The sequence below is a fragment of the Populus alba genome, chromosome 4 (assembly GCF_005239225.2).
Source record: "Populus alba chromosome 4, ASM523922v2, whole genome shotgun sequence".
In the NCBI taxonomy this organism is placed as follows: domain Eukaryota; kingdom Viridiplantae; phylum Streptophyta; class Magnoliopsida; order Malpighiales; family Salicaceae; genus Populus; species Populus alba.
The window spans coordinates 16,563,474-16,588,464 of NC_133287.1; the positions used below are offsets into that span (position 1 = coordinate 16,563,474).

General features: G+C 36.2%; 2 protein-coding genes and 1 non-coding gene across 3 annotated transcripts; all 3 read left to right on the forward strand.

The window, feature by feature from the left end:
• Positions 1–633: 633 nt before the first annotated feature.
• On the forward strand, positions 634–3,168 carry LOC118039782 (polyol transporter 5). The gene is made up of 3 exons (XM_035046580.2): positions 634–907; positions 1,138–1,484; positions 1,841–3,168. The coding sequence occupies exons 1-3, from the start codon at positions 748–750 to the stop codon at positions 2,927–2,929; spliced, it is 1,596 nt and encodes a 531-aa protein (XP_034902471.1). The 5' UTR covers positions 634–747; the 3' UTR covers positions 2,930–3,168.
• Positions 3,169–13,401: 10,233 nt separating this feature from the next.
• Positions 13,402–17,625, forward strand: LOC118039803 (uncharacterized). The gene is made up of 10 exons (XM_035046596.1): positions 13,402–14,239; positions 14,302–14,639; positions 14,829–15,153; positions 15,239–15,433; positions 15,758–16,081; positions 16,178–16,383; positions 16,655–16,686; positions 16,770–16,998; positions 17,287–17,436; positions 17,515–17,625. The coding sequence occupies exons 1-10, from the start codon at positions 13,402–13,404 to the stop codon at positions 17,623–17,625; spliced, it is 2,748 nt and encodes a 915-aa protein (XP_034902487.1).
• Positions 17,626–18,915: 1,290 nt separating this feature from the next.
• Positions 18,916–18,989, forward strand: TRNAV-AAC (transfer RNA valine (anticodon AAC)). Its single transcript has one exon. It is a non-coding gene; the product is annotated as a tRNA-Val (tRNA).
• The last annotated feature ends 6,002 nt before the right edge of the window (positions 18,990–24,991 follow it).

Consider the following 24,991-nt stretch of genomic DNA (forward strand, 5'->3'; position numbering starts at 1 on the left):
GTATCGGATTGGAGAAGGAAAGTGATGATGGAGCATTGTGAGGTTGTGGGATTTTGTGTTTCATTTCTAGGAAAATACTTGGGTTCATGGAGGACAGAAAGCGACTAAAATCATATAGCCTTCTTTCTTGTGGTTAACATGGCCGCCCCCTTGCATCATGGCTAGTCTATCGGTATTTATTGGATTTTTTCTCCGTTGGTATCGTCTTTGCTATCGGTAGCATAATGTAAGCAAATAATCTAGTTATAAACTATAGTCCCAAAGATGTTGCCATGCATCTGTATTGTGCATGTTCCGGTTAATGATTTCATATTTTTTTGAACGTCGCTTCAAAGAGCCAGGTGATTCAATCAGGATCCGAGTCCAAGCTAGTTTTGCTTTGAACTGTGTTGGCAATTTACTATTCAAACTCGGTAAAAACCAAATTGCTTAAAAATAGGATTTTAACGTTGTATTTTTTTTTATTATTATTATTAACTAAAAATGCCTATTAGACCACCCACTTCAACGTACAACCCAAATTAGTGTTTAGCTATGAACCAAGATTAGCGTTGTTTGCTTTGGAACCAGCTAGACTGGTCACCAGATTGCCAGAATGATGATGTCAACCTGTTGGTCTCTATTTAAGCAGCTCCAGCCTCCCACTTATGGCTGCATGAGTTTATCCAAAATAAGGGTACAACACTAGCACTGCTAAGCTTAAACCAACTCTTTGTCTCTCCCTCTCTTTGTTTAGGCGTATAGATCATGTCTGCAGGTCTAAACTTAGAAAGGGATGTCAATCCTAGCCAACCCACAACAGAGAAAACACTAGCAGATTTTGATCCTGTAAAGAAACCAAAAAGAAATAAATTTGCTTTTGCTTGCGCAACCCTAGCTTCCATGGCTTCAATCTTACTTGGTTATGGTGAGGACTCAATTAATTTTCTCTCAAACCATTCTTTTCATCACTTGGAATACTGCTAGTGAAGATTCCAAAAAACTAGCTCTGTTAACCCTAAACGAAGAGTGAGACTTGCAGCGAAAAAGATTTTCTTTTTTTCCAAGAAAATACTTCTTTACATAGAACTTTGATCTTGCCTTCATTTTTTACATTATCCTAACAACTTGTTTCACAACATGTATATTTGGTGATAGACATCGGAGTAATGAGTGGAGCCAAGGACTACATCCAAATTGACCTTAAACTCAGTGACACGCAAGTAGGATTACTTGTGGGAACTCTCAACTGGTACTCTCTTGTTGGCTCAGCCGCTGCTGGCGTGACCTCTGACAGGATTGGTCGTCGATACACTATTGTGGTGGCAGGAGCCCTTTTTTTTGCTGGAGCTCTGCTCATGGGATTTTCCACAAATTATGCATTTCTCATGGTTGCTCGCTTTGTTGCTGGTATTGGTGTCGGTTTTGCCCTCATGATTGCCCCTGTTTACACCACTGAAATCTCGCCAGCTTCTTGTCGTGGATTTCTCGCCTCATTCCCAGAAGTAAGTATTCATATACGTTTTCTTTAATTTTCCAAAAGAAATTGTTGTTTTTTTAGACCATTGCTTTGCAATTTCCTTACTAGACAAGAGAGAGAGTAAAGAAGAAGTGCAAATAGAATGCTATTTTTACTAATTTAATTTCCAGTTTCTTAAGAGTATTTAATTCGCAGTTATGTACCAAAAATGGAAGTAAGACTCGATAATACCCCTAAAATGTTTAGTTTGAAATCCTAATTAAATCTTAATAAACGCACAAGAATCCCACTTCTAGCAATCTTAATGTCAAAAAACATTTTAAGAATATACGGGGATTAATTGATATTAACATAACTTCTGTGACTCTGTTTCTTGTGTAGGTATTCATCAATGTTGGGATCTTACTAGGATATGTATCCAATTATGCTTTCTCTAAGCTCCCAACTAACTTGGGTTGGCGAATCATGCTTGGAGTTGGAGCAATTCCTTCGGTTTTCTTAGCTTTGGTTGTTATAGGCATGCCCGAGTCTCCTCGTTGGCTAGTCATGCAAGGTCGACTCGGTGATGCTAGGAAAGTTCTTGACAAAACCTCCGACACTAAAGAAGAATCTCAACAGAGATTGTCAGAGATAAAAGAAGCCGCCGGAATCCCTCAAGATTGCAACGATGACGCTGTCCGTGTGCAGAAAAAGAGTCACGGCGAAGGTGTTTGGAAAGAATTATTCATTCATCCCACACGTCCTGTTCGTCACATCCTGCTTTGTGGGATCGGTATTCATTTCTTCCAGCAAGCTTCAGGAATAGACGCGGTCGTTTTGTACAGCACCAACATCTTCGAAAAGGCCGGAATCACGTCATCCAATGATAAATTACTGGCAACTGTAGCGGTTGGATTCACCAAGACAGTTTTTATCTTAGTGGCCACATTATTACTAGACAGGATCGGGCGACGGCCGCTGCTCTTAAGTAGTGTTGGTGGTATGGTACTATCCCTAGCAACCCTCGGATTCGGGCTGACAATAATTGATCATTCACATGAGAAACTACCATGGGCAGTTGCCTTATCAATCGCTATGGTGTTAGCTTTTGTTGCATTCTTCTCCATAGGAATGGGACCGATAGCTGGGGTTTATTGTACAGAGATTTTCCCGTTGAGATTACGCGCTCAGGGGACAGGTATGGGAGTGGCCGTGAATAGAGTGACAAGTGGGGTAATATCTACAACTTTTATTATGCTCTACAAGGCTATATCTATCGGTGGGGCCTTTTTCCTGTTCGCAGGAATTGCAACAGTGGCTTGGGTATTCTTTTTTACATGTTTTCCTGAGACACGAGGAAGAACCTTAGAGGACATGGAAATGCTTTTTGGTAATTTTTTCAGCTGGAGGTCTGCTTTAAAGGATGGGAAAAAGGAGGAGGAAGTTCACGGTGGAAACGATGGTCAAATCCAGATGGGAACTAAAGCTTAAGAATAGTGTGATAAATGTATCTCTTCTTCTTCTTCTTCTTCTTTTCTCAAGATGTAAGATTAATTTTTTCTTTCCTTCTTTTTTTAGCAAGGATGGGAGACTGGAGCAAAATAATGCTTGAGATGGTGTGAAGATGAGAAGCTTGTGGACGTTCATGGAAAAGAAGAAGAACAAAAATCAGATATCTAATGAATCGAAAAGATAATATAGTGAATATCCCTACTTCTTTTTATCTTAAACACTTCTCGCAATCAGCTAATTATGGAAACAGTAATGTGTTTGGAAAACAGAATTCACAGGCTTGTGTGTAAGAGAGGTTAAAAAGATGGATACCTGCCAATGATTGAAATGAACATGTATAAAATGAGCTTCGTGTAGTAGCCTTGGATTGGTTGATACCTGCCATATAATTGGGTTCCCTTTTATTCATTGGTACGTGTTGTCTTCTTCTGTTTTACTTTTCTACACATTTCCCTTTCTTCTTCTGTTTTATTATCCTTTTTTCCTGCTGTTTTGATTTTATTAATTACATAATCTTTTTTACTTAGGCTGAAATGCAGCGAAAACAACGGGTTAGAAGAGGTGGTCCAGCTGTAATTGAAAAAGTATTAAAATACAAGATGTGTAAATAAGAGGTTATTTAATGTTTGAGATGGTGGCTAATTAATATTTCAAGTGCTTGAATTTTTTCTTTTTAAGCTAAAGGAACTCCACACTTATAAATAGAAACTTGAATATCTGCAAAAATAGCTCCATTCAGGGGACTTGACTCTCATATAATAAAATAAGTATATTTATAACAAATGTATTAAATAACTTAATCAATAAATAATTTAAAAGAGCATTGCAAATATGTTTGTTATTGAATTTTAAATTAGTTAATACTCTGAAATCTATATATTTTTATCTTAAAAGATGAAAAATTCTAATCTTTTAGCTAGATGGTTCAGAGTATTTATACCCCTAAATCTTGTTGTTTATAAAGATTAATTGAATGACTAAAAAGTCCTCTACTTTCGACGACATTAATGAAAAACAAAAAATCTCTTATATAACATTATTGAGATAACAAGTATAACATGTCTTTTAAGAGACCTTGCTTATACCTATGAGTATAGACATGATAGTTTATCATGTCCACAGTGGCGGAGCCACGTGGGTGCAAAAGGGGGCAATTGCCCCCTTAATTTTTTTTAAAATGTTTATTATATTAGGATATTAATATAATAATTTGGGAAGGATTTGATACATGGAAAGTGGAAAGTTATTGTTTAATTATATTTTAATATAATATATAATATATATTTTCAGCTCATTTACTTAAATTTTTTCCTTTTTTTTTGTTTTTTTTTTTACTAATTAACAGAGAGTTTTTTTCCTATTAAGTTGTTGTTGCCTGCTTCTTTTTCTTATGTAAATTTAGTTTCAAGTCCAATTATAGTTTATCATGCACATAATACTTTTATGGTAGAGAATCATATCCACAATCAGCCAATATAGCCTATATTTTACATTTGAGCTGTTGGAAGATGTTTGAGATTTGTCAAATCATTAAGCATGAGCGTTGAGAGTCTATATGGATGCAATCACTGAATGCGGCTTGTTAATGTGTTGGTTTGGCAAGTAATTAGGATTTTTGTAAAGAAGGTAGCCTTTTTACGCTGTTATTAATGGATGAAATAACATCCATGCCTCCTATCCCTTCAAGGTTCAGGATTCGAGCAGCCTCTACTTTGTACCAAAAAAAGACAACCACCACATCATCTTAACCTTGACCTCGCTCTCTACTTCTGTTTCATCTTAATTTTCTCATCTTTTTTCTGTCTCCTCGAATGCTATTTAGTTTTTCACTAAGACTCCTGTGGATGGATGTTGTTATCAGAAAGAAAACGAGGAAATTATTTCTAGCAGGGAAGATAAAGAAACTGGGTTAACATGGAAAGAATATAAATCCATGACCTTTACAATGCATGCAAGTAGAAATAACATTTGGATTCTTTTTTTTTTTCTTTGTTTTTTATTTATTTGGTTGGTTGGTTTACTGGAAATACAGGTTATCAATGAAGCCCTACGGATTAGTGGTGGGGTTGGGATCCTAAGAAGAACAAAACAAGACATGCAAGTAAACGGTACATAGCAAGTTCTGTTTTCCTGCATTAACCTTTAGCCCTTCAGTTTTATTATAGTTCTGAGCACCACAGATTCAATTTTTACAGGATACACGATTCCAAAAGACTGGTCAGTTTTTCTCTTCTCATCTCCAGACATATATAAAGACCATCTTGCCTTCAATCCATGGCGATGGAAGTTATTTTATTTTATTTTTTGAACGGGATGCAAGGTAGTTTGTTGTCAGGATATATATAGAAACACACAGATTCGTACAAAACTTCTTTTATCGTAGCATGGCCTGATGCACGTATATATAGCCATGCGGGATTCATTAATTTAAAATATACTTAATATCGTTAACTTTGGTAAATGTAGTAAAATTTAAAATGACCGTCAGGAATCGGAAGCAAATCTAGGTGTGATCTCCATATATATTGCAGTGTTTAAATTAGGTGAGGAGATGTATAATAAAAACATATCGCAAGAATGGCACTAGATACTTTTTTTTTTTTTTAGTTTAACGTGGGTGTCCGGGCCAGCTTGCGTGTACCTCGACTAATCCCACGGGTCCTGAAATTAACGATCATGTAAGTCAACAATGGCGTCATCATATAAGTAACTACAGGGCTTGAACCTGAGACCACAAAGGGAACAAACCTTTTGGTCCCAAGCTCTTACCACGGGCCACCACTTAGATGGTTATGGCACTAGATACTTATGTTATAACTTGGATAGCTAATTTTTCAGGTGGACTAAAGTAAAGGGAGGGGGACTTGTTAGAGCTCCATTGCTAGTGCTCGAGAATGGGTATTACATCATGGTCTCGGGAAGAAAAAAGAAGAAGACAGAATGAAGGCAGAAAAGAGGAATATCAAATATAGATTATCCAATATATAACAAATGCAAGGGATACATCAACTCTGTTATTCTTTATTCTAATTACCTGAACTTTTAAAATGATTGATGCAATCTTCTCTTCTTCTTTTTTGGATATTTGACATAAAACACTTCTAAATTGTTAATAAATAAAATTTAATAGAAGGTCACATTAATCATATTAAAAAATTAATTAGGAATAACAAAATTGATTGTGAAATTAGAGCCATAAGTTTTTGTTTTGGCAAGTTTGCACTTTTAAGGATTCGGCTTGTATGTTTAACGGGACGATCGTGTTATGGATTTTTCCTTGACGCTTTACCTTGGAGGGATTGCATGTCCACTGTCGCTGCAAGAGTTGCAGGCCTGCTGTATAAAATCCATGCACCCACTGGCAGATTATTGACCTTGTTATCAATCAAAATCTCTTGCCTCGCTTATTTCAATTAGGATCTAAACTTTCTTCTTTCATATGTCACATCATGTGGATGTCAGGCACATGAAAAAATTCCAGACCCAAGGGGGAGGTGGCTTTTTATGTTGGCTTCTTACGTTATCTGCTAACAATGTTCAGTACAGGTTTTACATTTCACCGGTACTTCCCGCTTCTTACATACAATATGGCCTAAAACGGGTAGTAAACATGAAATTATGAGAAACCAATAATATAAGTCTGGAAAAATCAGTCATTAGTTTTAATGATGATAGCTTAATGTATTCAACAAATTTTATTGCAAGATGATTAAACATCTTTTTTGGTAGGCGAGCAACTTGCTAGCAAGCCACTAGTCTCATCACCATTTCTTAGAATGTCACTAAAAAGAGAAGAAAATAGAAGATAAATTGTTGAGAATTGTTTTTTTTTTTTTTTTTTTAACTTCAGATCACAACTTTTGGATTCTATATTTGAAAACTGTCATTTGTTAGAATTAATATTTCGATTTTGTGTTTTGCATGATGCAGTGAGAATGTGAAAATTTACAAGTAGTGGCTGTGGGATTGAGAACTGAGTGGTCTAAACTTAAAGCTGAGATGGACAATCTTCTTAAGAAATGTGAAAGAGTTAAAGATGAAAATAAATCCATTATGGTTCACCCCTTAACCCAGCTTCTTTCATATTCTTAATTTTTTGGTTCTTGTTTTTCAAATGAAGTCTATTACTCACTACTAATGGGACTTGGAGTTAATTCATTTGTTCGCTTTCCCTCCTTCTCCCTCAACATCAAAATTAGATAAGTTGCTACTGAAAGAATATGGTTGATCAATGAAACAGGAGGAGCTGACCAAGATATATGGGCGAGACGCAATCTCAGATCTTATAGCCATGGAATCCGATGCTGAAACTAAAAGCGACAATGAGGGAACCACTTTAAGTGAACAGAACCAAATTGCTGACTCTCGTATGTTACTTGAAGTCAGGAGATAATTGTTTCCGTTGAGGCAAATTAGATCTTTGCTTAAGATTCAGGCATTCAGAATAAATTATGTAGATTTGAAACTTAATCCAATCAATTTGCTTTAAATTTACTATTTGGTGGGTTATATGGCTGTAAGAATAGATACAACATGTACTGAAGCTTGTCTCCAGAAGATTTGAGGATGGGATTGGATATAAGGTTTTGGTTTTTATTACTTTTATACTAAAATGTGTGGAATTTTCACTATATATTTGTTATTATGCAAATCTTTTTCCAATTCGATCCTCAAACTTTGTTTTTTGGCTATTAAATCCTATTTAAGGAGCAGTTGATTTCAAATTCTTATTAAAGAATGAGATTGGAAGAGGAAGGATCGAAATGAAAAATGCAGCAAATATCGATGACGTATCATAAGTTTGGAAAACATTCTCTTTGGTCCTCCAACTTAAACAATCATATAAATTATACAATTGCAGTCCCTTTAAATTGCTCCAATTCTATTTTGGTACATATGTTTATTTTTGTTATTTTTTGGTCTCTAGTTGAGAGAGGAGAGAGAAAGGAGTCGCTGGATTCCGGCGATAGAGAGAGAAACTTGTCTTTGATGCCCATTTAGGCCACCAAAATAAAAGATTTTGGTGTTAAATTGTTTCATTTGATGCAACAAGTTCATATTAGATGTTTTTGCTCTTTAAAGGTTCATGAAAAAATAGATCTAAACTCTAGTTGATTTTTTATTTTGAGTTGAGTTTGGTTTTTGGGAGCGGTTTTTTGAGGCCATGAATGAGTTTGTCATGGTTTTTAGAGTGTTTTAGGTCAAAAAGGGGTTGCAAAAGAGGTTTTTGGGTCAAAAGAGTATAGACCTCAATTTTTCAACCACCACAGCAGCCAAAATTTGGGCAAAACATGTGACATATTGTCTGCCTCGGCAGGTGACGCATCGTCTGTTGCTGGCATGGCTACAAGACCCAAGATGCTTGGGATTCGTATGACTTCCAGATCCAAGCGTCTTAGGTCTGACATGGTTACTATAAAAATATAACTTTAAATAATGTAATTGAAATAAGATAAAATGGCGTAACTGGTTAAAAAACTAAAAACAAAAAAATAGACAAAACATCCTCTCTTTTATTTGTTCAAATGACCTCTTTTAAATAATATTGATTTTTTTTTATGTGTTTAATTTTCAAAGAGGTTTTTCTAGTTCGTCTATGGTTTTATTTTTATCTTTTATATAGATAAACTATGTTTTTGAAAATAAAAAAATATTTATTTTCAGAAGATATTCATAACATAACAGCCTTACATATTATTATTTTAATTTTATTCAATCAATTTAATGTCATATTTTCAAGATTAAATATTTTAATCTACATCTATCTCTTGGCTTTTCAAGTTTTGTTTTTAAATATCATTAATGATTTTTTATTTACTTATTAGTGCATATAACTTTTAATTTATTTAATTACATGTATAGATAAACTTTTTGATCTGATATAATTTTTTAATTACAAAAATGCATTAAAAAAATCTTGTATACATATTCTTTTATAAAAAAAATAAAAATATTTAAACCTAGATGTAACGCAGGTCATGTAGCTGGTCAGTATCGTAAATTATGTACCATAAGAACGTACTTGTTATCCATACAGTTTTTCTTCTATCTATTGAGGAGAATCTATGAATGCCTACTTCACTCGAGTTTTATCTATAGCCAACAAAATGATGGCTCATGAAGAAAATCTAAATGAAACAATGATCACAAAAAAGATTATTCGATCATTGATTTCTAAGTTCAATGACGTGGTATGTTCGATTGAAGAGTCAAATAACATGACTACAATGACCATAGACGAACTTTAGAGCAGTCTTCTTGTGCATGAGTAAAGAATGAAGGGTCAAGGAGAAGAAGAACAAGTCCTTAAGGTTACCCATGAAGACAAAGAAGGAAGAGCTTTTACTAATGGCTTACGTTTAGGACAAGAAAACAAAAAAAGAAGATGTCTGGTTCCTAGACTCAGGATGTTCTAACCATACGTCAGGAAATAAGGATTGGTTCGTAAAGCTGGATGAGCAGTTTAGGCACTTAGTCAAGTTAGGCAATGGTGCAAAAATGATGGTGATGAGAAAAAGGAGCGTTAAGTTTGAGATTGAAGGATTAACTTAAGTGGTAAGAGACGTGTTTTTCATTCCTGAGCTCAAGAATAACTTATTAAGCATTGGATAGCTTCAAGAGAGAAGACTTGCTATTGTCATGAAGGATAAGGCTTGTAAAATATATCATCTTACGAGAGGCCTTATTATACAAACTTTTATGGTAGCAAATAGGATGTTTGTTTTACTAGCCACTATGATTACTTAGCCTTCAAAATGTCTAATAGCAAGTGAGGATGACATATCAGATCTGTGGCATTGTCGTTATAGCCATGTGAACGACAAAAGTCTCAAAACCTTGGAGAGCAAACAACTTGTCAAAGGACTTCCTCGACTCAAAGCCACAAATAAAGCATGCACAGTGTGTCATCGTGGTAAACAATAGCGAGCAGTTATTCCTAAGAAGAGTCAATGGAGGGCTTCAAAAAGACTTCAACTAGTATATGTAGATTTGTGTGGTCCAATTACTCTAACTTCAAGTAGCCTCAAAAGGTACTTATTGTGCTTTATCGATGATTTCAACAGAAAGGCTTGGATTTATTTCTTAGTCGAAAAGAGTGAAATATTTTCAATGTTCAAAGTATTTAAAAGCCTTATTGAAAAAAAAAAAAATAGAGTGCGATATAGGCTTGAGGATAGATATGGGAGGTGAGTTCATTTCCAAAGAATTCAATGTGTTTTGCATTGATCATGGCATTATGAGGCAACTTACTGCCGCCTAAACTCCTTAATAGAATGGAGTGGCAGAGTGTAAAAATCAAACTATATTAAACATGGTTCGATGCTTGCTTTCAGAAAAGGAAATGCCTAAACTTTTTTTGCCAGAAGTAGTTCGATGGGGATTGCATGTGTTAAATAGGAGTCTAATTATGGTTGTGAAAGAAAAGACTCCTGAAAAGTGTTGGAGTAGAGAAAAACTCAATGTTGAGCACTTTAGAATTTTCAGCTATATTGCTAATGTGCATATTCCTGACAAGGGGAGGACAAAGTTAGATGACAAGAGTCATTGATGTGTATTTTTAGGTGTTAGTGAAGAATCTAAAGCCTATCAGCTTTATGATCCTACAACCAAAAAGGTGATTGTTAGTAAAGATGTAGTGTTTGATGAGAATGAGGGTAGGAATTGAAGGGGGAGTGATGTCTTTACTTGGGTAAATAACGATTATGGTGGAGATATCAGTAAAAGGAGATTATTCGGGTACAAAAGGATTTAAAAAGGATAATGATGTACTAGAAGGTAGAGATGATGGTACTGCACCAGGGGAGAATATTTTTGACACACCAGGAGAGAATGATTTTACTGCACCAGTGAATGATTTTGATACACCAGGGGAAAATGATTCTTCTACACCGAGGGGAAGAATTAGAAGGACACCTAGATGGATGGAAGACTATGTTCATAGAGCTTGTTTTTTTGACGAATCAATGTGCTTTATGGTACATGATGATCCAATATGCTTTGATGAAGCAGTAAAAAAGAAGAAATGGAGGAAAGCAATGAATTTGGAAATGGAAGCTATAGAAAAGAATAAGACATGGGAACTTGTAAATCCGAAAGGGATAAAGAGAATTGGTGTAAAATGGATTTTTAGAACAAAGTTGATTGAAAAGGGAGAAGTAGATAAATACAAAGCACGTCTAGTAGTAAAGGTTATGCTAAGAGATATGGGATCGACTACAATGAAGTTTTTGCACCTGTGGCTCGTTGGGACACTATAAGATTGATATTGGCTCCAACAGCGCAGAAAGATGGACTGTTTTTCAGCTAGACATCAAGAGTGCATTTCTTCATGGGGAATTAAAGGAGGCAGTCTACGTGGAGCAGCCAAAAGGCTATATTTGTAAAGGAGAAGAGCATAATGTCTTGAGACTTAAAAAAGCTCTCTATAGCTTGAAATTGGCTCTAAGAGCTTGAGATAGCAGAATTGAAGGATTCTTCATGAAGGAAGGTTTTGAGAAATGCAATCATGAACACACATTATTCCTCAAACATGAAGATGAAGGTAAATGATTAATTATTAGCCTCTATGTGGATGATTTAATTTACACAGGAAATAATGTGCAGTTATGTGAGAAATTTAAGGAGTCAATGAAGCTAGAATTTGACATGAGCGATTTAGGGAAATTGAAGTATTTCTTAAGAGTTGAAGTTCAGCAGAGTTGTGAAGGAATACATTTATGTCAAATGAAGTATGTAGGAGAAGTTTTAAAAAGGTTTGGAATGGAAAGCTGTAATCCAGTGAAAAACCCCATCGTGCCAGGCACGAAATTAATAAAAGATGGTGGAGAAGCAAGTGAGAATTCAACCTTGTTCAAGCAAATAATTGGTAGCTTAATGTATCTGTCAATTATTAGACTAGACATTGTGTTTGTTGTCTACCTGTTAAGCAAGTTCATGGCTGATCCGAAATCATCTCATATGGCAGCAGCAAAAAGGGTCCTCAGGTATGTGAAGGGAACTGCAAACTTACAGGTGTTTTATAAGAGAAGTGCAGAGAATTTTGAAGATGATCTTAAAGTCTATACCGACAGTGACTATGCCAGCGATATAAAAGATAGAAGAAGCACTTTTTGATATGTGTTTTTTTTTTAAGTGGTGATGCAATTGCATGGAGCTCAAGAAAGCAACTAGTGGTGACTCTCTCCACCAACGAAGCAGAATTTGTAGTTGCTGTTGCGTGTGCACAACATAGTATTCGGATGAAAAGAGTGCTCAACAGGCTTGGTTTCTCTTCATGTAAGTGTGTTAAAAAATTTTGTGATAATAGTTCCACTATCGAGTTATCAAAAAATCCAATTCTTTATGGAAGAACCAAACGCATAGATATGAAGTTTCACTTCCTACGTGATCTGGTAAAGAAAGGTGTCGTGGAGTTAATTCATTGTTGGACTAATGAGCAGATGGCAGACATCATGACAAAGCCTTTGAAGTTAGAATCAGTTTTTTAAGTTGTGTGACTTGCTAGGAGCGCAAAGCATGAAGAACATAAACTGACTTGTTTTTAGCAAGTACAATTTAGGGGAGGATATGCAAGAATCCCGGTGTTTTGTTTAAGAATAAGCTATTGTATTTCAGGAGCCAGCGATTCATTTTTGTTAGAGTTGATTAAGTCATTATTCTTTGTTTCTGTTACCATAATTTTCGGGATATGAAGATATGGGTTGCTTTCTTTGATTCCAAGTTATAATGGCTATTTAAGTCGAAGGCATTTTATTAAATAAAACTACTACACGGTTAAAGTTATGCAAGATCATTGGTATTATAATATATATATGTGTGTGTGTGTGTGTGTGTGTGTGTGTGTAAAAGGGTAAGCACCAACCGGCCCAATAGAGAAGCCAGTGTTGTTGCTCAATTTGATCTTTCTTTTCAAGGGCTTTAAAAGTTGAGTAAACTGGAAAGACAATCTGATAAGCCACCATGTAGATTTGAGAGAGCAACAAAACCGAATCCCAAGTATAGTGAAATGCAGTGAAAGGCAAGCACAAGACCAGGACAAACATGAGTCATGCAGGATTGATGATAGCAACTTAAGGCGTGAGGTCTTCACCACGTCAGCTAGTTATGAAGTAGTGTTAAGCATCAGTTTTTTATTTAGTTTCCATTCAGTATTTATTCTGTTCTATTTTGCAGTAATTTAAATAGTGTAACCGTTATAACGGGTCCTTATATTTCAGCTGCATATCCAAAATATTGATTAGTTTCCATTTAGTATTTATTGTGTTCTATTTTTGCAGTAATTTAAATGTTGTAACCGTTCTAACGGGTCCTTATAATAAGGCTGGAAAGAAAGGAAGAAATACAATATTTTTTTATCATAAATTTATCTTGTGGTACGTTCTCACTCGAAGAGAAACAGTGTGAATTCTGCTATTACAAATCAGCTCTTGACTAACAAAGAACGAATTGAAATGCTGGAGGCGGGGCTCGGTGGAGTGCAAGATGGAGTACATAGAATGAAGATGAGCATGACTGGAAAAATGCATCAGCTAGAAGAAACTATCAATAAACTTTCAAAGGCGTTGTTATCCAGCAAGGCGTTGTTATCAAGCAAGGGAGAATCAAGCCATAGCAACACAAACCGAGAGGGCAATTCTCGTTCAATTCATAAGGAGAATGAAGGAAACAGACAAGTTTTTTCTTCTAAAATGGCCAAGCTTGAATTTCCACGATTTTCTAGACAAAACTCGACAGAATGGTTTAATCGTGTGGACCAGTTCTTTGAACTTCAAAATACTCCAGCCAACCAAAAGATATCACTAGCTTCTTTCCATCTGGAAGGAGAAGCAAATCAATGGTGGCAGTGGGCTCGTCGAACATATAGAGAGGAAGGACGAATGATGACATGGGAGGCCTTTGAAGAAAAATTATGGGCGAGATTTGGACCTACTGATTGTGAGGATTTTTATGAAGCTTTATCACGTATAAAACAGGTGGGATCCTTACGTGATTATCAGAGTGGGTTTGAAAAGTTGGGGAACAGAGTTCGTGGATGGACCCAAAAAGCTTTAGTTGGGACATTTATGGGAGGACTTAAACCAGAAATTGCAGAAGGAATTCGTATGTTCAAGCCACAGTCACTAAAGGAAGCAATTAGCCTAGACCGCATGAAGGATGAACAGATGAAAAGACATCGCCAATTCCTACGACCAACTCAAGTTAATCGAATGCCACTGACACTACCAACAACGACACGTGCAACACCAAATGCACCCTTTCGTAGATTACCATGGGAAGAGATGCAGAAACGTAAAGCCCAAGGACTCTGTTTTAATTATAATGAGAGATTCATTGCCGACCATAATGCCAAGGAATGCAACTCTTGCTTCTGGAGGGTCCAACCGGTTTCAATGAAATCACATATGAAGAAGTTACTGAAGAAGCTGACGCAAAAGAGGTGACAAGGGAAAATGATGAACCTGAGATTACTCTGCATGCTTTAACTGGATGGTCTGCACCTAGAACCATGCGTGTAGATGCCAAAGTGGGGTTCTTCAATGCAGTGGTGCTAATTGACAATGGTTCTACCCATAATTTTATAAGCACTCGCATGGCTGATCAACTGCGGCTTCCAGTAGTTCCAACAGAGACATTTACGGTTTGGGTTGCTAATGGGGCACGGTTACAGTGTCAAGGAAAATTTGAAAAGGTACAGGTTCTTCTTCAGGAAATTCCTTTTTCCCTTACCCTTTATTCACTTCCCCTAGCAGATTTAGACATTGTTCTGGGTGTCCAATGTTTGGAAATCTTAGGGTTTGTGATATGTAATTGATGAACTCTCACCATGAAATTCTATTGGGAGAACTTGGCCAAATAGCTATAAGGTTTTTGTGATCAGCCTATTCAAGCCGCTTCCCTGAAGGAGATTTCCAAAGAGTTTCATCAAGGACATTCGGTATTTGCAATTTGTCCACAGTCCACCATGCAGGACACAGAAGAGATTCAGTCATCGAGTATGTGCCAGGTCTTAGCTAAATATTCGGAGATCTTCGATGAACCTACACAATTACCACCCAAATGTGAGATTGATCACACTATTTCCCTCAAGGAAGGAATTGAGCCAGTCAACGTTCGACCCTATCGTTATGCTTATTTCCAGAAGGCAGAGATTGAAAAACAAGTCCAGGAAATGCTGAATTCTAGACTCATCAGACCTAGCACCAGTCCCTTCTCCTCTTTGGTGTTGCTCGTTAAAAAAAAAGGATGGTAGTTGGTGTTTTTGCACCGACTATCGATCTCTTAATGCAGTCACCATCAAAGATCGGTTTTCAATCCCTACAGTGGAAGATATGTTGGATGAATTGTATGGGGCAACATATTTCACCAAACTAGATTTACGAGCCGGTTACCATCAAGTACGAGTGCAACCTTCAAATATTCATAAGACTGCTTTTCGTACACACAACGGTCATTATGAATATCTTGTTATGCCATTTGGCTTGAGTAATGCATTCCAAGCTATTATGAATGCTATTTTTCGGCCCCACTTACAAAAATTCATATTGGTATTTTTTGATGACATCTTGATTTATAGCCCTACTTAGGAAATGCATTTACATCATGTCACTCAAACCTTGGATATTTTAAAGCAACAACAGTTTTATCTCAAGGCTAGTAAATGTGCTTTCGGTAAGTAAGAGCTGAAATATTTGGGTCATATTGTCTCTCATCAAGGGGTGAAGGTCGATAGCAACAAAATTGAGGCCATGGTGGCGTGGCCACGACCTGCTAATATTTCTGAGCTGCGTGGATTTTTGGGGTTGACAGGTTATTACCGCAAGTTTGTTCGGAATTATGGTCTAATTGCTCGAGCTCTTACAAATCTTCTCAAAAAGGGGCAATTTGGCTGGAATGCAGAGGCAAAAGAAGCTTTTCAGACACTTAAGAAGGCCATGACAATAACGCCTATCTTAGCCATGCCCAATTTTAATGACACTTTCATAGTGGAAACCGATGCTTCAGGTAATGGAATTGGGGCAGTTCTGCAACAACAAGGCAAGCCTATTGCTTTTATGAGTCGAGCTCTCGGTGTCTCAAAATGTTCATGGTCTACTTATGCAAAGGAAATGCTGGCAGTGGTGGAAGCCATTCGTATGTGGCGTTCATACTTGCTAGGATAATATTTTATCATTCAAACCGATCAACACAGTCTTAAATATCTACTGGAACAACGAATCACTACGCCAGAACAACAGAAATGGGTTGCTAAATTATTGGGGTATGACTATGAGATTCAGTATCGGCCAGGACATGAAAATTCTGTTGCGGATGCACTTTCTCGTCGACTAGCCAATCCTACACTACATAATTTGTTCGTGCCACAACTTGCTATATGGGAGGAAATTAAACACGCAGCCACTACAGACGACTATATGGCTGTTGTTAGCAACCTGGTCCAAACTCAACTCGAGGGACCCTTTACTGCACGCAATGGATTATTCTTTTTTAAAGGCCGAATTGTGGTTCCTTCTGATGTCACTCTACGCAACAAATTAATTTATGAATCCCATGATACCAAAATAGGGGGTCATTCGGGCATCTTACGCACCTTTAAAAAGGTGGCCACCCAGTTCTACTAGCCTTCCATACACAAATCAGTTCAGGAGTACGTGAAGAGCTGCGACACATGCCAAAGAACTAAATCTGAAACTTTTCCACTTGCAGGTCTACTCCAACCTTGGTCTATCCCATGTCAGGTATGGGATGATATTACTATCGATTTTATTACCAGTCTGCCACTTTCACAAGGTAAAGATACAATCTTTGTGGTGGTGGATAGACTGAGTAAATATGCTCATTTTATGTCATTATCTCATCCTTTCACGGCTAAAGTAGTGGCAGACAAATTTGTTAAGGGCGTGGTCAAATTGCATGGCATGCCAAGATCTATCATCAGTGATCGTGACCCCATTTTTATCAGCAAATTTTGGCAAGAATTTTTTACAATGTCTGGCACAAAGCTGAAAATGAGTTCCGCATATCACCCTCAAACCGATGGCCAATCAGAGGTAGTCAATCGATGTCTGGAACAATATTTGCGCAGCTTTGTCCATCAGTGGCCACGTAAATGGCATTCCTTCTTGCATTGGGCGGAGCTCTGGTACAATACTACTTTTCATGCATCCACGGGTATGACTCCATACCAGGCACTTTATGGGCGTCCACCACCGACTCTTCCATAATATTTTAATGGTACCACACCAGTTCACGAAGTGGACCAAGCACTTCTCCACCGTGATGAGCTTTTGTTGCAGCTTAAACAGCACTTGACCACTGCCATCAATCGCATGAAATAGACTGCAGATAAAAATCGGAGGGATGTGTCTTTTGCAGAAGGTGATATGGTTTTCCTCAGATTACAGCCTTATCGTCAAAGCTCAGCATTCAAACGGGCACACCAGAAATTAGCCAGCAAGTTTTTTGGCCCTTATCCTATTCTCCAACAGGTGGGTAGGGTGGCTTATAAACTTCAATTACCTGAGGGTGTTCATATTCATCCTGTTTTTCATGTGTCCTTATTAAAGAAATATGTGGGAGATGCTTCCAATACTCAAACTGATCTTCCACCAGTATCAGATGATGGTGCAATTATTTTGGAACTTGAAGCTCTACTTGATCACTGCTGGGTGAAGTAGGGTGGTAAATTCATCACTGAAAGTCTTGTCCAATGGAAGCACTTACCACCAGAGGACGCTACGTGGGAACTGACTGAGTTTCTGTGTCAACAATTTCCTAATTTGAACCTTGAGGACAAGGTTCCACTTTCTGGGAGGGGTATTGATAAGCCACCACGTAGATCTGAGAGAGCAACAAAACCGAATCCCAAGTATAGTGAAGTGCAGTGAAAGGCAAGCACAAGACCAGGACAAACGTGAGTCATGCAGGATTGATGATAGCAACTTACGTGAGGTCTTCACCACGTCAGCTAGTTATGAAGTAGTGCTAAGCATCAGTTTTTTATTTAGTTTCCATTCAATATTTATTTTGTTCTATTTTGCAGTAATTTAAATAGTGTAACCGTTATAACGGGTCCTTATATTTCGGCTACATATCCGAAATATTGATTAGTTTTCATTCAGTATTTATTCTGTTCTATTTTTGCAGTAATTTAAATATTGTAATCGTTATAACGGGTCCTTATAATAAGGCTGGAAAGAAAAGAAGAAATACAATATTTTTCTATAATAAATTTATCTTGTGGTACGTTCTCACCCGAAGAGAACCAGTGTGAATTCTGCTATTACAAATCAGCTCTTGACTAACCTTATCACAATCCCAACAGAACAGCTGCACGTACCATATATTTATATATTATTCACTCCTTCATAACGAAAACATAAAACGAAAAAAAAAAAAAAAAAAAAAAAAAAAAAAAAACCCTTAATTACAAGATATTACCATGCTGTACGGACAACAATGGTGGAATTAAGTGGTGAAAGAAGCCGTCTCAAGCCAACCTAGAAGAAAGACAGCAACAAAAAGCAGCAGCAGCGCCTCCTTTCAATAATTCTTTTTGTTTTTTTTTTTTTCTGGCATGTGTTTCTCTAACAAGACTAGAGAATTCATGGTTTTTTTGGTAAATAAAATTAGGTTTATACATTCAAACAAGAATAGAAAGACACAGTGAATTTTAATCATGATTTGAAACTCATTTGAGCCTACTTTAAAAGAAAATCAAGTGTTGAAACGGGACAGAGAGTAGCGGATGCAAATAAATACAAGTGAGTGACTGTGAAAGTAGTAGAGAGCAGAAATGTGTTTAGAAGTGTGGATTCTTACCTCTCCTTGAAACGCCATGGAATTCGATTTGAGACACAGAGCGCGTGTTAAATACAGGGGATGCAGTTTAAACGCGAACGAAATTCAACGCAGAAGAGGAAAACTATATTGAAGTAATTACGTTCCAGTAAATTTTAGCAGCGAGAGGTGTCGTGGTGTAGTTGGTTATCACGTCAGTCTAACACACTGAAGGTCTCCGGTTCGAACCCGGGCGACGCCAATTATGTTAATTCACCTAAATATCTTGTTTAACACCTTCGACCCATTCTCCTTCCAAAACAACCTCCAGTGGCCGTTTTAAATGGTATTTTATATTTTTTATATATTTTTAGATTATATGAATATATTAATATTAAAAAATATTTTTTAAAAAATAAATAATATTATTTTAATATATTTACAAATAAAAAAACAATCCCTGCCGTATTTCCAAATATTCTCCAAGCCATTTCTATTTCACTTCCCGGAAAAGCATTCAAGCTTGAAATCTATAGCACAACTGAAAAAAAGGCTTAGAATTTTCAGGTTCTGCAGAGCAGTACGGAGATGGCGTTTCTGAGAACCCCAGAAGAGCAACTATTTATCAGTTTCCTTACCAGGCAATTGATTCGCGAGATTGAAGGAATATTATTTATTCAGGAAGAAAAGAAAAGGCATGGCGAGTAATAACATACATGCATCTTCTCAATGATAAGCTGTGACCAATTCTGTCATATCTTGCTCTACCGACCAAACTTGCCTAATTAAGCAGACCTTGCTTATAACTGAGCATCAGTTTTCAGTTTCCAAGTGGACAGAAGAAAAATCACTACCATACTGCGACAACACTACTATGATATTTTCCGAGGCTCCAAACAGCACATAAGCCAGCATTGTTAAGGAGGTACTCGTTCAGACGACTTTCCCTTCTTTCGTTTGGTCAATACTCGTATTCAAGACCTGCAAATGGGGATGCGCCTTTCGTTCGTCGAAACCACTGAAACCATCTTTCATGCTCGTAAACTGGTCTGGACATCCATTTTAATCTATAAAAAAATTAAAAAAAGAAGGCAGCTGAAGAGTGTGATAAAGTGTTGGTGATGCTACGAGCTATAGTGAAGAGATTGATAATCCTTTAGACTCTGCCGATATGTCTCTTGAAGCGGGAACCAGATATTACCGTGATGATTTGGAACGAGTTGTGGATGATGACTGACTCGGCTTGTGATGTCGGTGATGCAGAGGGGAAAGATCTTGACAAATGATAGTTTCAGTGGTTTTGACGAACGAAATAGAAAACTGCAGGCGCATCCCCATTTGCAGGTCTTGAGTATGAGCATTGACTAAAGTTCAAGGGGGCGTAGCGTGGTGGACAAAGGATTTGGAAATCTGCACAGCAGGTTCTCGAGTTCAAGTTAAGAAGTGCACCTTCTTGTAAGAACCTGGACAACCAGGATTTTATTCACTATCTGGACCCATAAAATGCGCTTTCTGAAAGGTGATTTCCTCGAATAAAAAAAAAAAAAAAATTGACTAATGGAAGATGGTCGAGCAAAAAGGAAAAGGGAAAGACAGAACAAGTGAAAATCATGAAAGAAGGGAATGTCGTAAGAACGAGTGCCTCCTTAACAATGCTGGCTTATGTGTACTGTTTGGAGCCCTCGAAAAGATCACAGTAGTGTTGTTGTATGGTAGTGATTTTTTTTTTTTTTTTTTTGTCCACTTGGAAACTGAAAAATGATGCTAAGTCCCCCACAAAAACTAGGAGTGATATTAATTAGTAAATCAATAAACATAGAATGGCATCTAGCCATCTAGTCACAACTGGGTTAGCAACCCTCATCACATTCTATTGGTACGGATTATAGCAATGTTACAATCACAATTCACCATCAACAACGCAACAATGGCCTTCGCGTCTCTGGTAGAGCTGGCTATAAAAATGACAAGTCAAAAACTACCTCAGCTTCTTTAATGGACACAAGTAATATCTTACACGACCCACGACGGCCAAGGTAAATCATTAGCTCTCAAGCATAAATTCAAGATGCACATTAATCTGCTGCTAATTTGGAGAATAATAAACCTTTAATCGAGAGCAAAAAATGCACAAAACCTGTCCAATGACCCACCTTCAACGCTCTCTGCAACCTCTGGCACTTTTAGACAAAAAATTATTCTCTGTTTTTAAACTTATGTAGGCACATTTTGTCGAAATAGAGACTCCCATTAGTAGCCATCTCCTTTGCTTGGGATGATGTGGAGGGGATTATGTGATCATAGTAAATGATTGTGTTGAACAATGATTATGACGAGAAAGTTGTATAATGATAATGACTAGCACTAAAATTTGGTGTCTGAAAGTTTGGCTGGTTCACGTTGGGATATATCAAGAAGAACTCCGGCATATCATTAGGATTGCTGCAACGTCGGTTGGTTCAAGTTACTTGAAGTGTTCATGTAAGGAAAAACATCGTTCACGTGTAGTCACTGTCAGAATATTATTGATCCAGTAACTTCTACGAACCAATTTGATGTCTGAAAATTACGTGTACCGAAATTAATTTCTTCTTTTCGATCCATTAAAAAACAAGCTATCCATATACCAAACATGAAGAATTAATAATAAAAGAAAATTTACGATCGTTGCGTCTATGTATAACTTAGAAGCAAACATTTTGACAGTGATCTTAAAGTTGGCTGTTCTGTCTAACTTTATTCAGTTCGACATGGCCAAGGAGAGATTTCGTAAAACCTTTCACTGAGTGGATAATTTATTTTAGTCAGTCAGTCCCCAGTAAGAAAGAATCCCCAGCAAGAATATGTATGAGTTAAACCATTATGAGAATCCTGAGTTAGCAGAAATCGAATTTTTTTATGTTGAAACAAGACAGCGAACCTTACAGTATCTTTTATATTTATGAATGGTACATCTTAATAACGTCTTTAGGAATATCTTCTAGTTATCGTAAATCTTCTAAAATCAAGAAGATCTTCTGTGAATCCCTATAAATTATAAGGGTTCTTGTTGTGTATGTGTGTGTGTAGAGATATCCACTACAAAACCTTTGTTTTTGACATGGACAGAGCCAGCTAGGATTTCATCTCTACTTTCATAGAAAATTAGAGCTGGGTTTTGTCTTTTTTTTATCACATAATATTTTAATAGCTGCATATTGTTGCGACTAACATCCCTTTCTTTCTTTTTTTGTCCTCTCTCTTGATCTTGCTCTTTGTTCATCTTAATGGCATATTCAATTACAAATAAAATAGGATCTGCTGCAGAAATAGATAAGTCTGGTTCTAGTACTCTGCCTTCTCTTCACATGCAAGATGTGTCTTCACTTATTACTCCAGAAAGACTTGATGATACCAACTACATCAAGTGGTCCTTGAATGAGAAAAATAAAGTAAGAGATGGGGATTCATTTATGGAACTAAGGTTGCTCCAAAGAATAAGAATTCAGAGGAATATGAAGCTTGGGAGGATTAGAACTATATGGTTAAATCTTGGCTTCTTGATGCTACGACCAGGAAAATCAGGTCACTATTCAATCGTTCACCTACCGCCAAGGAGATTTGGGACACCATCAAACAAACCTACTCAGACTGGTTCTTGCAAGTCCTTTAATCCTGAGGCAGAGGATTCGATTTCAAAGAGCCATTTAGTCACTGCTGAAGCCTTTGTTGCCAAGATAGATCTAACAAACTCTACCCATAAATCTCTTGCTTGTACCATAAATTTAGTTGTTAATCTTATATTTATTCCAAAATAATTGTTACAAATGCTAATGGTAGTGGAACTGTTCTTTTCCTTTTTTTTCATTGATCTCTGAAGTTCTTTCTATGTATTTCATCGTCAAACTGTAACCTTCTCTCTGTTAGCAAAATATCCAAGTCTCATAATTGTTTTGTTTTGTTTTGTTTTTCCCTACTCGTTGTATTTTATAGAACATCCATGCCAAGAAGAGGATTGACAGTGGTTAAAGAAGAGGAGACTTGTACTCTTTGGATGGCGGATTTCAGCAGCCTACTAAAAAAGCAACAGCAATTGTTATGAGTGACACTATGCTGACATCAAAGCAGAAAAGGATTTGGATTTGGCATCGAAGATTCAATCACCCTTCATTTGGATTTCAGCAGCCTACTAAAAAAGCACCAGCAAATGTTTTTATTTTTTTAATTTTTTTTATCAGATGGTACTCATATAATTTAGTTTTTTTTTATAAAGGATGTTCGTTCTTCTGATAATAGAGGAGAGTAATTCAAGAAAGGAGTGACTAAATTTATGAATTCAAATGGTATTTTTCATAACATCATATCCAGGTTTTTTCACGTCAAACTAGAGTTATTGAAGGGGGAAAAATAGATATTTGTTGGAGGTCACTAGGTCTTTATTAATTGGTGATAATGTTCCATTTTATTTATGGGGTGAGGCCTTGATGTTTGTTGTTTATATAATTAATCACACCATCTAGTTTTTTGAAAGTTAGAAGATATTTGGATGTGATCCCTGAATACTGTACACTTTTTTCAGTTGTTTAATTAGAATGTTTTTTTTTTCTTTAATTAGAACCTTGTGTCTTTGCTTGTGTTGTATATTGTCACTTGCACGCACATCAACGCAAAAAACTTGATTCACGAGCATTGAAGTGTGTATTTCTTTGATATAACTCCACTCAAAAGGGCTATCGATGTTATTCTCCTTAGTTTTATAATTAGAAGCCAACCAAGATTCGCCACTTCTTCAATTTGATGTAAAAAAATATTTTTTATATCGTGACTTAACTAAAAAAGTATATATATATAGATCCTTCTCCGTGTGTGTCAGTATATTCAAGTTCAATAATGATATATAAACTTAAAAAAATACTCTATAGATTAAAGAAATCTTCAAGAGCTTGGTTTGGATTACTTACCAAGTCTATAAAGTTATTTAGATCACACTTTTTAAAACATAAACAAGGTTAAGTTATTGTTTTAAATATCTATCTTGATATTGATGATATGGTGGTGACAAATAATAATGATAAAAATAAAATTTTTAAGCTACATCAGTATTTAGCTTTCGAATTTAAGATGAAACAATTTGGCAACCTTAAATACTTTTTTGGGATTAAAATAGCTTGATCAAATCATAATGTTTTCTTATCACAATGAAAATACATCTTTGATTTATTATCTGAGACAATAATGTTTAGATGTAAATCAGTTAAAACTTCTATTAAATAAAATCATAAGTTCTTTCAGTGTTTGAAGCTCAAATTCAACACATAAAAGAAGATATCAATAACTTATGGGAAAGCTAAGATATCATGGATCATGCATGAATTTACAGCTAATTTATTTATTTTATATCTAATTTATCTATTTTATAAAAGAAGATATCAAATATTTATTTATCAACAACAAAAAAAGTTATGAAAGCATATACAATGAGTCAATTCATGCATGATTCATAAAAGCCTCGTATAGATATTGTAAAACATATATTGAGATATTAAAGTATGCTCCTAATAAAGGATTATTGATCACAAAACATGGTTATTCAAAGATAAAAAGGTATATCGATGTTGATTGGGCAGGTTCAACTGGTACCAGATGATTTAATTCAAGATATTTAATTTTTGTTGGTGGAATCTTGTATAGAGGTGTGGCTTTTAGGATATATGAGCTACCGTGGATGAGAAATCTGTTAAATCACTTGGGATTTAAACCAAAAGAGGCAATGAATCTATTTTCTGACAATAAGCCAGCCATAAAAATTATTGATAATCCTGTTTAACATGATTGAATAAAGCATGTGAAAGTAGAAAGATACACACACTTACTTCCACTTGTAAAATCAATAAAAATAATTAGAGATATTCTCTGCAAAATCTTTGTTTTTGATAATTTATATATAGGATTTAGCAATGCGATCATGTTTATCCACAAAACCTGCACTTGGATATGAATAAGTTAACGTAAACTGGGGAAGGTTGGCTGGCTGATAAATTGTCCACGGATTCAACCCCCCCACCAGTTGCTCAAAGGCCACCTTTTAACTAGTTAATGATAGAGTGCAAGATTAGAAAGCAGAATGAGATTCGGAATTGAAACGGAGTCTTAATTAGACACAATTAAGAAGATATTTAATCTCAAGAATATTCAAAAGAACTTAAACATAGCCAAGTTGATGCAAGAAACGGGTGGTGTGACTTTGGTTCTATGAAGTGATAAGATTGATTGAGAAATAACACC